The following is a 17238-nucleotide window of genomic DNA, read 5'->3' as shown; positions in this document are numbered from 1 at the left end:
GACATGGCACCACTCGGCAAGCCATGCTGTGGTAGGTGTCCCACATATAAAGTAGAGGAAGACGGGCACAGATGTTACCTCAGGGCCAGTCTTCCTCAGCAAAAAGAGGAGGATTGGCAGCAGATGTTAGCTTAGGGCTAATCTTCGTCAAAAAAAAAAAAGCAAGAAAAGATCACTACACATAATCAACCTTATCTTTTAAAATTAACTTTGAAAATGCTTGTTCATTCTAAACTGCTCTACGGGGAACAACAGTTTTTTTGGGTTTTTCCCCAAATGGAAGACAATATGCAGGGATATATATTCCCTTGCATCAAAAGTTAAATCGTGACTCAAAGAATCTCCCTCAAATCTTTCTCTTCTAGCAAGAAGTGAACCTAACCACCTGAATAAGTTAGTCTATAATAATATTATACATCCCCATTGCATTTGCATGGTGCTCGGTTTTCAAAGCCCATTCACATGCGTGAAATACAACGGACCAGTGAGCCAGGTATGGTAGATATTATATTATCCTCCTTTTAGGAAAGAGGGTCCACAAAGTTAAGTGACTTACACAAGTGCAGGAGCCAGAACCCAGATCATCTAAGGAATACTGCCGTGTTTTTACAACATCCTGTGTTGACTGCTTCTACTTGCCTTCCCATATGCATTTAGTCCTCTGTACAGAGCTTTTAATATGTTCTTTGCTGAATTCAAATTGGTCCCAGAGGTTAGCAAAATTATAGTGCTAAAATCCAAAATTTCTTAGCAATAATTTTTAAACAGAAATTCTATGAAGTCAGAGGCTTCTGGTTAATGAGTGAAACAAGAAAAAGAGAACCTCTACTTTACAGGAAAGCTAAGGACATAAAATCAGTAGGTCAAATGTTTGCTATCACCTTACCTTAAGTTGACCTTTTAAAATTATTACCAAGAACTACTGTCTTCATTAGCTAAGAATTCCTGATCTAATGAGAAAATATTATACCAGGAATCTCTTCTGGATTTTTAATTAAGAATGACATAGAGAAGCAACATTTTCGGCCTTTTCATAAGGTCCTCGTTTAATGAATTCTTTCTTTCCCTTTCTCTCAAGTCCTGCTCCCCAGGAAGGGTCATACTTTGATCCTTACACTTCTGTAATGTCATTTGGAACTCAAAGAGCTGACACTTGCCATCTTCAAAGCTTACTCAAGCAGGATTCATATATATACCAAGCTTAGTTAACATAGAAAGAGCCCTAATAGTATCCTAGTACCTACTCATTTTCTCTGTATAACCACCTGTTCTGACCTGGGCAATTCTGTATTAATTTTTTGCATGGCAAACTCTGTCTCTAAAGCTTGCCAAGAGTTAGATAGTTTACTTGATCAAATTATTTATCCTGGGCCATATGGCAAAATTGAACGAGTAAGGGCTCTATAGAGTCAAGACACTAGGGTTCAAATCATGGCTCCATCACCTTCTAGCTGTGATCCCCAATTTTCTCATCTATAACATGCTCTTTTACGTGAAACACGTGAAAACACGGCCCTTGTAGGGCATTCTTGTCAGAGTTAGAGCTAATGTATTTAGTGATGCATTTAGAATAATGCCAGGCACATAGTAGAAACTCATTATACGGCAACTCTTTCTCTGAGTATTACTCCGTTTTACATGTACTACTTATGACCACAATTTCAGAAGGCAAGTACCCCTGCAGGGTATCTAATTACTCTAATCTTCCCTGATAGGGTATATTTTACAACACAGGCTTGGACCATGGTCAATCAATAGTTATGAAGACCCAAAGAAATCCCCGATTCAATTGCTAATAATTCCTCAGTTACCTCATATAGGTGGAGAATGAGATAGTCTAAGTAATTGTTCTGTCCACTAACAACTTGAAATAGAATATAATAGAGCATCTTTTAAAAATATCTGAATCATTGTATTCTAGGGCCAAAAGGGACTTCAAGGGATATCTAGGATTGAAGGGTCCATATGTCATATCATAAGGAAGACTAGTCTTTTTTTTTTCTTTTTTGAGGAAGATTAGCCCTGAGCTAACATCCGCGCCCATCTTCCTCTACTTTTATATGTGGGATGCCTACCACAGCACAGCTTGCCAAGCAGTGCCATGTCCGCACCCAGGATGTGAACCGGTGAACCCCAGGCCACCAAACTGGAACGTGCGCACTTAACCGCTGCACCACTGGGCTGGCCCCCAAGTCTTTCTTAAAGATGTTCAGAAAAGAAGCTTCCCCAGCCGCCCTCCCTCTTTTCAACTGTTCTACCCAGCTCACGGCAACAATCTATAAGAACAATGTAGTAACAATCTATATTAATTAATACACGATCATAATTTCTACCCTGAGAGCTCACTCTCACACCCTGCTCTCTCTCTTTCTCCCTCTGAAGAACTGGAAGGTAGCAGGCAGAGGTGAGGTTATTTCTCATTTTGGAACAAGAAACTAAGGAGTCAAGTTGTGCAAAATGTTAGGGCTTCAGGCCTTACCATGAAGATCTCATCATACATCAGCACCACTTTTTCCTTCAGTGGTTTTTTGGAGGCTGAAGATTTCCGGAGCAAACCCCCTCTTTTCTCTACTTGTGCCATGGTTAGAGAATCTGTGAAAAGAAAGCCACTGTCAGTACTAGAAATGCTCTCCAAGATGCTAGAGAGTCTATGAAATACCTCTCAGTGGGAAATTTTTTAGGAAGAAGAAATGATAAAAAACCATGCTGTAGATCTTGTGCACCTGTCCAACACCCCCTCCCCAACCAGGTAATTTCAAGGTTTAAATCATTACTTGGCCTACAGCACAACACATTTTACATCCTTAAAACATGTCAGTGGACAAGGTTTGAAGCAGATCCAAACCAAGCAGGAAAATTGTAACCAGCTCCATCTATAATAAGTCTGGCCATATATTTGAGGCTGATGAAAGGAAGGCTGCAAAGCACACACTGCCCACAGACTGATGGTGAAGTTAAATTTCAAGTATTGATCGAGCTTAGGGCCATTAAAGGCAGGAAGTGTGCTGCAGACTGATGTGCTCCATTGATTTCCCCAAAGTAAGTAGGTCCTTGTCACTGCAAAGTACTTGGCCTTCACTGCCTCATAAATCACACTGCACTTGACTGTCTTCAGAAATTCCTCTGGAAAGAGACCCAAGGCAGAAGATAGCAGTTAAAAGGCCAAAAATTAAACTTCAAAGTAACTGAATATAACAATACTCCTTTCAAATTTAATTATATATTTGTAATACAACTGCAGATCAAACGTCAATGTATTTTTCAATTCTATATAAAACCAGTTCTAGGGGGCCAGCCGCATGGCACAGTGGGTAAGTTCCACACACTCCGCTTCAGTGGCCCAGTTCACAGGTTCGGATCTGGGGCACAGACTACTTGTCAGCCATGCTGTGGTGGTGACCCACATATAAAGTAGAGATTGGCACACATATTAGCTCAGGGCTAATCCTCCTCAAGCAAAAGAAGAGGAAGATTGACAACAGATGTTAGCTCAGGGCATATCTTCCTCAGCAAAAAATAAATAAATAAAAGCAGTTCTATGAGTCAATTCTATATAAAAGTAGTTCCATTCATTTCCATGAACCATGCCAAAATTTTCTCATCTTGCCTCAAGGAATTCCCAATTTTTTTCAAATGAGAACTTGAAATCCCACAGGTCTCCACTGTGAATTTACACATATTCTCTCACTTCCAAGATTCTTTCTATTATTAACAAAATTCCTCTCTTAAATCCTAGGCTCCAGTTGTGAAACTTAATCTTACCCAGTGGCAAGTATGGGGGTAATGAGAAGCCTGATTTCCACTTGCAGGGAAATCCAAAGCAGCAGAGCAAAAATTAATTTATTTTTTTGTTTTTGAGGAAGATTAGCCCTGAACTAACATCTGCTGCCAATCTTCCTCTTTTTGCTGAGGAAGACTGACCCTGAGCTAACATCCGTGCCCATCTTCCTCTCCTTTATATGCGGGACACCTACCACAGCATGGCTTGCCAAGCAGTACTACATCCACACCCGAGATCCGAAGTGGCAAACCCCAAGCTGCCAAAGCAGGACGTGCATACTTAACCACTGTGCTACCAGGCCAGCCCCCAACAAAATTCATTTTGTTCAATGACTTTTGGAAAGTATACACTATCTTTCAAACCAAAATCAAAATTTTGTTTAAGGAAGAGATCACCCAATAGCATAAAAGATTATATCTCAGACAATGTCTTTCTCTAATACATATAGTCAAAAAAGGAGATTTACCTTTGAGCAGGAAAGGCACAAAGCACAGAAAATTTCCCCAACTAGATATTAAACATCTTTAGCAAAGTGACTACATTTCATACTTTTTCTATAAGCCCTCGGCTCATGGTAAATGCTCAGTGTCTGCTCATCACTGAGTAAGTCTGAAATACGTGGAGAAAAATCTGAAAAGTCCTAGGTCTAACCTAAAATTTTAGTAACACCTACCTTTATCAAGGCCTCACTAAGCCCTCAAATTCCACTGTAGTCCAGAGAAAACTGAAGGAAAAAATAGAAACAACAACAAAAGAGAACGATCCTTTTGGGCAATTTATACTATATTGATCATGGCTTTGCCTTAAGCATGAAATACAGCCTCTGTTCAAAACATGCCTGTGTCTTTTAAATAGGTTGTCAAGAGGAAGATGCCCTTATCGGGAGAAAATAAATTGGAAATCAAGAGGATCCTATTAAAATAAATCAAAAGCAATGCAATTCTAAGCTTAGTGGATATAGATCTTTTGTGTACTTGGCTTCAACCAGCTGATTGGCAAAAAGAGCAGGAACCATGAGTTCCTAGATGTGAAAAGCACATGTTTACAAACATCTCCCTCTGAGAATTTATAACTGGGTTACAGGTAATCAATGTCCACCCCAAATCTAATCAATTCACTTTATTCCAGAATCAATACTTTCTAATAAGCAAAAGGGAACAGGAGAGGAGAGAAAAACAATTCCAATCCAAAGTACCAAATTTCCTAAGAAATTAAATTCTTTTCATCACTCTCCTTCCATCTGGAGCAGGAGGAGTTTAAACTAAGGGCCTCAATACATCCTCACAAGCAACAGGAATTTACCACCCAAGCTGTCTGAAATGTGACTGGAAACACAAAGTCTCCTCCTCCTGCCAGTACTTCTATCCACAGAACACAGCAAAGAAGGGTGTTTCTAGAGTCGTGGACTGAGAGAAGAGCGGAACTCTTACAAAAGTTTGTTTGGGGTCTCAGAAATTAAGACTGTGCTCCTAAATTTGAAAGTAAAATATCTGACCGGTAGAGCAGTAAACTGCAGCACATCAGTGATGTGAGTGTAATCTGTTTACATCCTGCCAGTGCTTTTTCCCTCTTTCACAACCCTCCCCTGCTCCAGAGAGCGCCAGTACCAGCTGAGAAGCAGCAAGGCATAATGGAACAAACAACCAGCAGAACTGAGACTAGAACACAAGTCTCCCAAACAACTAGATGACACCGAGTAAGTCACTGTGCTTCTCAGTTTCCTTACCAGTGAAACAAGCGGACTGTATCATCTAATGATTCTCTCAGCATCACTGAAATACCGCAAACACATAAGGAACATTGAAATATTGTAAAACACTAGTTTAGGCCCTATGAGGTTACAAAGATGAAATTCTACACCTGATCCTCTACGAGCTCACAATCTACTGGCAGAGACAGACACGTAATAGCTGACAGCACACAGCAAATCATGAGAAATAGAGTAAAAGTATAAAAAAAATGCTATGGGACCACAGGAAGGGAAAGACAAATTCTATGACTATGCTATGACCTCTCCTGATCGGCTTTTAAATCCTTCTCGTGGGTCCAGCTGGGTGGCGCAGTCACTAAGTCGGTGCGCTCCGCTTCAGCAGCCTGGGGTTTGCAGGTTCGGATCCCAAGCATGGAACTAGCACTGCTCATCAAGCCACGCTGTGGTGGCATCCCACATAAAACAGAGGAAACCTGGCACAGATGTTAGCTCGGCAACACTCTTCCTGAAGCAAAAAGAGGAAGACTGGCAACAGATGTTAGCTCGGGGCCAAACTTCCTCACCAAAAAAAAAAAATCCTTCTGGTGAAGAAGCAAATACAGCAAAGCCACAGTAATCCCATATAAATGTCATCCTAGGCTTAATACAATTTCTCAGAAAAAAGACATAATAGGTAAAGTATAAAAAAGACTCAGGCAACTTTTCCATACTATTTCACCTGCCATCAAACTTAGGAACGGCTTCAAATCCCCACAACTCAATGGTAAATCAATTAGGTCTCTTATTCCTAAATCTCAGGGACTGCTGGTCCCACAACATGCAGCACAATTTCTCTCTGAAAGACCCAAGTCATACAACTTTTTAAGAACGCTATCTTAAAGCAATCCAGCCACACACTTCTTAAATGCATAGCACTTCACATCCCTATAGGATGAAATAACCAAACATCAAGATTTTAAAATCTAAGGTCAAACTCTTCCAATGTCTAATATGCAAGCAAGGCTAGTTACATTTAGCTAGATATTCATTTGTGTCTTATTGTCTTCTTAAGCACAATACACGTTAACTCTAGTATCAGAAAACTAATTTAATAGAAATTCACTCTAATTTCCAGAGAGTTCCCACAGTTAATCTATCAAAAATCTTGAGTTTTAGTCTCAGTCCTTATACATTCATTGTATAACCTTAAGGTTCCTGTACTTCCCTGGGCTTCAATTTGCCAATCTGTAAAAAGGAGCCATGGCAAGGATATACAGAAAAGGGAACCCTTGTGCACTATCGGTGGGAATGTAAACTGATACAGCCACTATGGAAAACAGTATGGAGGTTCCTCAAAATACTAAAAACAGAACTATGAGGGGCCGACCCAGTGGCATAGTTGTTAAGTTCATGCACTCTACCTTGGCAGCCCAGGGATTCAGATCCTGGGCATGGACCTACACACCGCTCATCAAGCCTGCTGTGGTGGCGTCCAATACACAAAGTAGAAGAAGACGGGCACAGATGTTAGCTCAGCAACAATCTTCCTCAAGCAAAAAGAGGAAGATTGGCAATGGATGTTAGCTCAGGGCCAATCTTCCTCACCAAAAAAATAATAATAATATAAATAAATAAATAGAAATAGAACTACCATATACTCTAGCAAACCCACTTCTGGGCATATATCTAAAGGAAACAAAATCACTATCTAGAAGCAGTATTTGCAACCCCATGTTCATTGCAGCATTATTCACAACAGCCAAGACACGGAAACAATCTAAGTGTCCACTGATGGACAAATGGATAAAGAAAATGTGGTATATATACAATGCAATATTATTCAGTCATAAAAAAGAAGGAAATCCTGGCATCTGCAACAACATGGATGAATCTTGAGGGCATTATGCTAAGTGAAATAAGCCAGACAGAGAAAGACCAAATACTGTATGATCTTACTTATATGTAGAATCTAAAAAAGCTGAATGCATAGAAACAGAGAGTAAACTGGTAGATTGCCAGGGGCTGGGGAGTGGACGAAATGGAGAGATATTCATAAAAAGGTACAAACTTCCAGCTATAAAATGAGTAAGTTCTGGTGATCTGATGTACAGCACAGTGACAATACTAGTTAAGAATACTGTACTGTGGAGGCTAACTCCGTGGCCAAGTGGTTAAGTTCACGCACTCTGCTTTGGCAGCCCAGGGTTTCACCAGTTCGAATCCTGGGCATGGACATGGCACTGCTCATCAGGCCATGCTGAAGTGGCGTCCCACATGCCACAACTAGAAGGACCCACAACTAAAAATACACAACTATGTACCAGGGGGCTTTGGGAGAAAAAGGAAAAATAAAATCTTAAAAAAAAAATGAATACTGTACTGTATACTTGAAAGTTGCTAAGAGAGTAGATCTTAAACGTTCTCACCACACAAAAAAAAAAGGTGGGCTGGCCTGGTGGCATAGTGGTTAGGTTCACGGGCTCCACTTCGGCAGCATGGGGTTCGCCAGTTCGGATCCCAGGTGCGGACCTATGCACTACTCATCAAGCCCTGCTGTAGCAGGCACCCCACATATGCAGTAGAGGAAGCTGGGCACAGCTGTTAGCTCAGAGTCAACCTTCCACAGCACAAAAAAGAGGAGGATTGGCAGCAGATGTTAGCTCGGGGCTAATCTTCCTCAAAAAAAGGTAACAATGTGAGGTAATAGATGTGTTAACTAACCTTATTGTGGCAATCAATTCACAATATATATGTATATCAAATCATCATGTTGTACACCTTAAAGTTACACAATGCGGGGGGCCGCCCCAGTGGCACAGGAGTTAAGTTCACATGCTCCATTTTGGCAGCCAGGGGTTCGCTGGTTTGGATCCCGCGTGAGGACCTCCACCTATCAAGCCATGCTGTGGCAGGTGTCCCACATATAAAGTAGAGGAAGATGGGCACAGATGTTAGCTCAGGGCCAATCTTCCTCAAAAAAATAATAATAATAATTACACAATGACATATATCAATTATACTTCAATGAAGCTGGGAAAAAAACACACAGAACAGCTCTCTGAAGGCTTCCAAAGTTAGCGGTCTGGGGTTCTAGGTTCACACTTATAATGGACTGTTAGCAAGTATCACCCTCTCTTCACTGTTGAGAGAGGCTCCAAAATAGTACTGCAGGTAGATGCTGAGGTAAACATCCTACAACATTTCAACCAGTATCTAAGGAAAGAAAAAGGAGAGGAGAGAGAAAAGAAAAAAATTAAGGGAAAGAAGGAAAACAAATACAAACAAATGTTCCCTTCATCTACAAAGAAAAATACATATGCACAGGTCAGGCATTCATTCATTCACTCATTCAACAAATATTTACTGAGCACCTTTTAGGGGCCAAGCACTAGGGAGACAACAGTGGACAAGATGACAAGATTCCTGCTCATAGAGTTTTCATTCTAGAAGAGGGGAGAAAGACAACAAACAAGTTGAGACAGTGATAAGTACCCTGGTGACAAACTGCCTAGTGGGACTACATTAATCGGGAGATTAAACAAGGCCTCTATGAGAAGTGATACAACGGCTGAGATCAGAATAACAGGAAGGAAACAGTTGTGTGAAAATCTTGGGAAAAAACGTTCCAGGTGGAGGAAATGGCAAATGCAAAGGCTTCAAGATTTGAAAACGCTTGGCACGTTCGAGAAACAGAAATGCAAGAGTGCCTAGAGTATAAACATTCCCTTTTTGAAATGTTTTTATAAAGTTTATTGTAGTGGGTGTTTTCTGTTTCTGAGAGTTTTCTTTAACATATATAGAGAATTCAAATGTCCATCAGCAGAATGGGAAAATTACAATATATTCATACAATAGAATACTACACAGAAATTTCTAAGAACAAATTATTGAAACAACATTGAGAAATTTCACAGATGCTGAATGAAAAACATTCAAAAGAAAAGAGTACAGGGGCCAGCCCAGTGGCGCAGCGGTTAAGTTCACATGTTCCGCTTCTCAGTGGCCCAGGGTTCACTGGTTCAGATCCTGGGTGCAGACATGGCACCACTTGGCAAAAGCCATGCTGTGGTAGGCGACCCACATATAAAGTAGAAGAAGATGGGCACGGATGCACGGATGTTAGCTCAGGGCCAGTCTTCCTCAGTAAAAAGAAGAGGATTGGCAGCAGTTAGCTCAGCGCTAATCTTCCTCAAAAAAAAAAAAAAAAAAAAAAGAGGGGCTGGCCCCGTGGCCGAGTGGCTAAGTTCGCGCGCTCCGCTGCAGGCAGCCCAGCATTTCGTCAGTTCAAATCCTAGGCACGGACATGGCACTGCTCATCAAACCACACTGAGGCAGCTTCCCACATGCCACAACTAGAAGGACCCACAACGAAGAATATACAACTATGTACTGGGGGGTTTTGGGGAGAAAAAGGAAAAAAATAAATAAAATCTTAAAAAAATAAATAAATAAAATAACTTAAAAAAAAGAATACAAACTAATGATTCCATTTATAGGAAGTTCAAAAAAGCAAAATTAATCTATGGTGACAGAGGTCAGAATAGTGGTTACCCTTGGTAGGGAGACGAGTGGAGAGGAGAAGGAGCACAAAGAAGCCTTCTGAGGTACCAGAAATGTGCTCTAACTTGATCTGAGTGGAGGTAACACAAGTGTGTACATGTGTAAGAAAATCATCAAGTTGTATACTTCACACTATGTAAGCTATTCCTCAATCTGAAAAAGTGTGTATGTTCATATATATATGAAAATTTAACAGCACCCATGCAGAACACTAGAAAAGAGGCTGGTAGAGTCCTCAACTTGCACACTCAGGACAGCAATCTAAAATAACAAGAAGGGGCCGGCCCTGTGGCTGAGTGGTTAAGTTTGTGTGCTCTGCTTTGGTGGGCCAGGGTTTCACAGGTTCGAATCCTGGGTGCAGATATGGCACCGCTCATCAGGCCACGTTGAGGGGGTGTCCCACATGCCACAACTAGAAGGACCCACAACTAAAATATAAAACTATGTACTGGGGGGATTCGGGGAGAAAAAGCACAAAATAAAATAAAATAACAACCAAAGAGTGAACATTTATTTAGCACTTACTATGTACCAAGCACTGTTCTAAGCGCTTTATATACATTAATTCATTGTCTCCTCACAACAAACCTATCATCCAGGAACTTTACAATAAGAAAACTAAAACATGAAATAGTTAAAAAAAAAAAAACCACTTGCCAGTGTAAGTGTGAGTAGGGACTCAAACCCAGGCAGTCTGATGTCACAGTCCCTGCTCTTAACCACTATACTATACTGTCTCTCAAAAGGCAGAGGAATGAGCAGAAGTAGAGTAACCTACATGTAAACAAAGCTGAGGATCTGCAGAGAGCCTGTGAAGAGGATCCAGGGGAGTGAGGAGGAGGAGGAGTATACACTCACCAACCTTAATGAACAAACTTCGGAGCGTCCAGGGGCCAGCCCAGTGGCCCAGTGGTTAAGTTGGCGTGCTCTGCTATGGCAGCCCAGGGTTTCGCCAGTTCGGACCCTGCGTGCAAACCTAGCACCACTCATCAGGCTATGCTGAGGCGCCATCCCACATGCCACAACTAGAAAGATCCACAACTGAAAATATGCAACCATGTACTGGGGGCTTTGGGCAGAAGAAGGAAAAATAAAATCTTTAAAAAAAAAAAAAAAGAAAACTTTGGAGCGTGAAGATACCTTGAGTTTCATCACTCTAGTTTGCCAGTGGGTAGAGGTGCTATGGCAGAAAGTAAAAGATAACTATCTGATGCACGCATACATATATAAATATCGATAATGGTAAAGTGAAAAACAGAGAGAGATAAACAAATGGAATGGTAGGAAACTTGAAAGAAAAAACTGGAGAAGAATCCAAGTGTCTAGTCAACTTGACAGATGTATCCAACACAGTAGTTGGAAAAAAATGCTGAAACACACTGATATCCACTACAGGATTTTAATTGATACTATTTTAATGAGCTTAGTCAAAGCTCTAAGAATAATTCTCCACTGAAACTCGAAAATGAATGGAAAGATATAGTAAAACAAAAAAGATGAAATGAAGAGCAAGCATAAGTTCGTACAGCTTTCAGCTTAGGAGAGAATGTGCTTTACCACTGCAGAGCTGTGATCACCTGTTTCAGAATCTCCTGGGGTGCCTCCTGAAAATGTAGATTCCTAAGCCCCCTATCCCACTACTGAAACAGACTTTTCAAGATAAGGACTAGGGGGGCCGGCCCGGTGGCACAGAGGTTAAGTTCGCACGTTCTGCTTCTTGGCGGCCCAGGGTTCGCCAGTTCGGATCCCGGGTGCGGACATGGCACCGCTTGGCAAAAGCCATGCTATGGCAGGTGTCCCACAGATAAAGTAGAGGAAGATGGGCATGGATGTTAGCTCAGGGCCAGTCTTCCTCAGCAAAAAGAGGAGGATTGGCAGCAGATGTTAGCTCAGGGCTAATTTTCAAAAAAAAAAAAAAAGAAAGAAAGAAAAGAAAAAGAACAGAAAAAAAACAAGATAAGGACTAGGGGGTCTACATTTTTAATAATTACCCCAGGTCGGTGGTTCTCAACTGGGGCAATTTTGCCTCCCAATGCCTAGAGACATTTTTGGTTGTCACAACTGGGAGGGGAGACACTACTGGCATTTACTGGGATGCTACTAAATATCCTACAATGCACAGGAAAGTTTCCACAACAAAGCATTATCTAGACCAATACCTCCATGGTGCCAAAGTTGAAAAACCCTGCCCCAAGTAATTCTGATACTCACTAAAGTTTGAGAAGTACTCATCAAAGCCTTAAATCCAGCTTTGAAAGGAAAGGAGCATCTGGACAGAAGATGACATTGAAAGGATGAATAAAACTTTGGCCATCTCTAAAAAAGGCACTGGAGCAACCTCCACCTATTCCCATCTCATTCTCCCCATATGAACTCACCAACAGTACCCCCTTCCCTTAGGATCTTAGCCCCAGTTTGCCCATCTGTGAAAGAGCACTACAAGACACACTGACTATACTAATCCACAATGCTTAGTGAAGGAGATGAAAATCCTATCTGCCCAGGAGTTGTGGCTGAGTCAAATATCACCAATGTCTGACCATGAGCCGTTCACCCCATACACAACAAGAAGCAATACGTTTATAAAGCCAGAAATAGTCTCCTGTCCTCTAAAAGTTCCCTAGTTCCTCTAGATGCAAAAGTTTTGTGTTTCTTTTAATCTTTAGGCAGAAGTTATCTGCTCTTCCTAAATTCTTCTGCAAGGCATACCACATTCCCTGGAGGTAAATACTAGCACTGTAAGCATTTAAGACAATGTAGGGTATTTCTACCTACAAACCCCAACCCTTCATTTCTCAAACTAGTTTTTAACATGCCTCTTCCTTTCTGAAGGTCTCAAGGATTTAGCTCACTTGCGGGATTCACATCCTACTGTTTCACATGGTTCCTTGCCACAGCTTCTCTCATAGCATGGAACACAGCTTCCCCCAATTTCACCCTACAGACTGGCTCTAAAACAAGCATATAACTCCCTTCCATTTTAAAGGATTTTTAGTGCTAGTCACTCCAATCTTTTATATCTCCAAAATGAAAACAGAGTGAGGCCTGCATTCTTGAAGGCGCCTCTCTGAATTCCCTTCATGGGGAGCTCCAGGACAAGCCACCAACCCCTTATTCTATCACTTTTCTTTTTTTAATTCCCGGGGATGGAATTCATCACTCATTCTTCCAAATCTTTCAGAGTACAATCTCTCACTCAAGGTGATATAATAATAAATAACACTACTGAGTACTCACTAGATACTCGGCACTAAGTGCTTTAAATATACTGTATTTAATGCTTACAACAAACAAATGAAGTAGGCACTATTACCATAATTTTACAATGAGGATTTTACTTTGCCCAAATTAACACAGGTAGTAAGTGGTAACGCCACTAAATCTCTCTGGTAGCCTTTCTATCAGAAATATCCTGTTAGTGCAAAAAATCAGATGTTGACTAGTAAAACATTCAAAATCCAGATTCAATTAAAGTTCTATGGAAACTCCAAACAGATACCCATAATATCAACATTCCCACTTTATCCAAGGTCAGTCAGTCAACTCAGGACATCATCTGACAAGCATCAAGCCTATTTTCTAGATACTAGGACAAAACCAGCCTCATTTAGTAAGCACATGACCCACTTTGGGGCAGTGTCCATATCTTGTGTGTGCTCTGGACAGTGCTCACCTGAGAGTGGGTGTTTAGCCTACACTTGAAGGTCGAAGTCATTCAGGGACTTTCCCAAGACTAAGCAGCAAGTGGCAAAACCAGGGATTTCCCAATAGCTACCGCGGGTATCAGCCATTGTCTATAGCTACTGGAAGTGAACCAGCTTCACAGAAGAGAATTCAATCTGGTCCCGTCAGAATCTACTGAGTCTGCCTACTTTCACAAACTAATAATACAGATGAAGAGGTCTAAATAAACACAACTACCTCAGGTTCCCTTTCAAATTATTTTATAAAAGAAGGAAGGCACTTGCACCGTCAGAAGGAGGAACTAGCTCCAAACTAACAGGATTTCAGGAAACTCTGATTGAAAATCATACCTTTCTGACATCTCCCAGAATGAGAATTCATTGTAAGATTCTCTTCTCAGTAAGCAGGAGCCCCTTGTAAATTAATTCTGTCTATCTCCTGCTCAAGCCCGGAATTTCCTCATGCAGCACAACATCACTCATATCTTCTTCATTTCCTTTCCTTTTGAACCACACAAGTCTCCTGAATACCAGATAAGTATAAAATGAAAATTATACGACAGACTCCCATAATCTTAAAGAAAGTCCAAAAGGTAACTGCAACCTCACAAAGTAAATTGATGTCCTGCTAGCTTAATAACTAACATTTATCAAGACCTTGTAATAACACGGGCATAGTGTGACAAAAAAGGACCTAAAATCACTAAGTTATGGTCTCTGCCTTGAGAAGTTCACTATTAAATAGAAGAAGTGCATATTCTGATACTTCCTTATAAAAATTATTTTTCCCAAGATTTTTTTCAAATATGCCCTCACTGAGAGCTACTGCCAAGATATTAAGCTCACCACAGCTCCTTACTTCCAGCTGCCGACTAACATCCCTATATGCACATCCCACCAGCAACCTGATCTCAGCATACCAGACTATCTCCCCTATATCTCTTTCCATAGCCACCCTAACCCTTAAAAAATCTGCTCAACTTTTTCTAATCCATATCCTGGTCAACGAAATTCCCATTCACTCAATCTCTCAAACTAGAAACCTTAACCCACTCTCTCTCCCCAGGCACTAAAACCTGTTGCATTTATCTCAGAATATTTCTGACTTTATTCACACTCTCAGTCAACTACAACTTTAGTCTCACTATCTTGTGTCTCATTATTTTACTCTGCACTTCTGTCACTCCCTAACATAAAAGGCTCCAAGGGACCGGCCCGGTGGCACAGCAGTTAAGTGAGCACGTTCTGCTTTGGTGGCCCGGGTTCCCCGGTTCAGATCCCAGGTGTGGACATGGCACCGCGTGGCAAACCATGCTGTGGTAGGCATCTCACATATAAAGTGGAGGAAGATGGGCACGTATGTTAGCTCAGGGCTAGTCTTCCTCAGCAAAAAGAGGAGGACTGGCAGTAGTTAGCTTAGTGCTAATCTTCCTCAAAAAAAAAGCCCCAATGGCTCCCTACTCTCTTTTCAGTTTCACCTCCTGGCAATTTGCCCACCACACATCCTGCTTGGGACAAATTTCTGACTCTTAAACACCATGTTATTTTTTTCCCCTCATGCTTTTCACCATGCCTTTGCACATGCTGAAATGCCTCTCCCTACTTGTGCAAGCTCCTACTCATCCTTCAACACCCAACTCAAGTATCTCCTCCCTGCGAAGATTTCCCTGACTCTCCCAGACAACGGCAGTATTCCCTTCACTGTATTAGTTCCTTCATATGGATATGTAACACGTGGCACTACAATTTTAATATGAATATGTCTCTCTGATGTCCTTGAGGACAAATATTCATATTTCTAACCCCAGTTACACAGTAAGTGCTCAACAAATGTGTGCTGAATAACAGTTCACTCTCGTATATCCTGGATCAATTTGTTATTTGGCTATTTTCCCTAAATTTTATGGATTCTTGAACTTGGCTCCTTCAACATGAAATTTCAACTTTCATAACAACTGCTTTGCGTTTTCAAGGATTACTTTATTAGTATACAAATGCTGAACCAGTGAATGAATTAGAATGAATTACAACATCCAATGACAATGCCTTAAAGGCTCCCTTATTCACTAAGAAAAGAATGGGAATTCCTCCTTTACACATCCTAATAAGAAGGATCCACCTTTCTCTAGATGCATCTGATAGCCCAAAAGCCTTCACACAGGATGTATTGTGCACACAAATCCAACTAAAAGCACACCCCAAATAATTCCAATTAACTTGTGCTAAGGTAAGGGCAGAGGCACAAACCATATTTGCCCTGGCTTACAAAGCCACTGAGAGCTCAGAATAGCAAAGAAACAGCTCTCACTAAGCTCAAAACTTTTCCTGGAGAGAAAGAACTGGGAAGGGTCTGATGATCCTTCCACTTGCCCATTCTCCAGAGGCAGCACGCAGCTTCTGATAGCTCTCCTCCCCTTAGGGAACCAGTTTTCTTCTCCTCTTGTTTCTTCCCCACACTTGCCTGAGAACAGGTTCGTTTCCCAGGTTCGCACCAAGTAACCTAGAGAAAACACGGTAGCTTCACTGCTTCTGTGTGAAGGGTAGGCTGAAGTCCGCCGGTCACAGACTGAAAACAGGGCCAGGATGGGGGCCATTCCGGGACACCTGAAGACCTCGGACAGAGTGCCCTTCCTCTAGCCCTTCTCAGGGGTCTTGCCCCACGGCCTCATCTCAAGGCCAGGTTGGGCTGAAGGCCACTCAGGGGCGGGGACAACCCGGGAGGAGAGGCTCTCGAGGCTGCTCCAGGGGTCCAGGTAAGCTCCGTGCTGGCGTCAAAGGTCAGCGCCTCGACTGCCAGGAGGGCCCAGAAGGGACGGGCAGGGACGAGACCGGCACCGGATGACGGGAGGGACTGGCCGCTGGAGGGGCAAGCGGATTCTCGCTCTGCTTTGCCGCCCGGGGCCCAGCCTTCCCACCACGCACAGCCTCAGCCCGCCTCAGCAGCTGAGCTCGCTCCCTCCCTCTCCCCCACCCCCTCCCCTCCCCTCCCCTCCCCCTCCCCCTCCCACGCCCGTCAGCCCCTCGGCGAGCGCAGGCCCCGCCCCCAGAGCCGCCTCGGGGCCAAGGCCCACGAAGGCAGGACTTACGGGGGCTGGCCAGGTTCGGGGACAGGCCTGGGCCGGCGCCGCTTACCGAGCCCCGGGCTCCTCCTCCACCACCCTTGCCGCTCCCGGCCCGCTCGCTCCCGACACCACCGACGCCGCCGCTGCTCCGGGCTCACGGACGCGCTCCCGACCTCCCCCGACCCTTCCCCCCGGCCAGCCGTGCCCCGCAGGGTCCTAAAGCCTGCCGGCTGATTGGTGCGTCCACGCCCGCTTCCTGAGACTGGCTCAGACTACGATTCCCAGCAAGCATCATAAAAACTACAACTCCCGAAATGCACCGCGAGAAAGAAATTAGCAAAATAAACATCTATTGAGGGTCTTGTAGATGCAAGCTGTAGTAGCAGTTTTTTAAAATATGGCAGACTCTGAACTGGCAATTCCACTTCTAGGAATAAATATGTCCTCTGAAACACTGGCAAA

At 42.6% G+C, this 17238-nt stretch overlaps 1 protein-coding gene across 19 annotated transcripts in view; it reads right to left on the bottom strand.

The window, feature by feature from the left end:
• The window catches only part of ARMH3 (armadillo like helical domain containing 3), a 173124-nt gene extending 156062 nt beyond the window's left edge, over nt 1–17062 (bottom strand). For 3 of the 19 annotated variants that reach the window (XR_011421652.1, XR_011421658.1, XM_070222420.1), the window contains exons 1-2: nt 16847–17017; nt 2480–2592 (exon numbers count right to left, since the gene is read on the bottom strand). Coding sequence is in view for 9 of the 19 variants with exons in the window: in XM_070222420.1 (XP_070078521.1) it covers nt 2480–2581 (102 nt within the window). In the remaining 10 variants the exon portion in view is untranslated. Of the gene's footprint in view, nt 1–2479; nt 2593–16022; nt 16445–16800 lie in introns of those variants that run through there. The other 16 variants (XR_011421663.1, XR_011421660.1, XM_023640543.2 and 13 more) reach the window with 10 other exon arrangements.
• Nucleotides 17063–17238: the final 176 nt, after the last annotated feature.

The sequence above is a fragment of the Equus caballus genome, chromosome 1, assembly GCF_041296265.1.
Source record: "Equus caballus isolate H_3958 breed thoroughbred chromosome 1, TB-T2T, whole genome shotgun sequence".
Lineage (NCBI taxonomy): Eukaryota > Metazoa > Chordata > Mammalia > Perissodactyla > Equidae > Equus > Equus caballus.
Note: the sequence above shows the minus strand (reverse complement) of the source record. Positions and strands in the feature narration are given on the sequence as shown.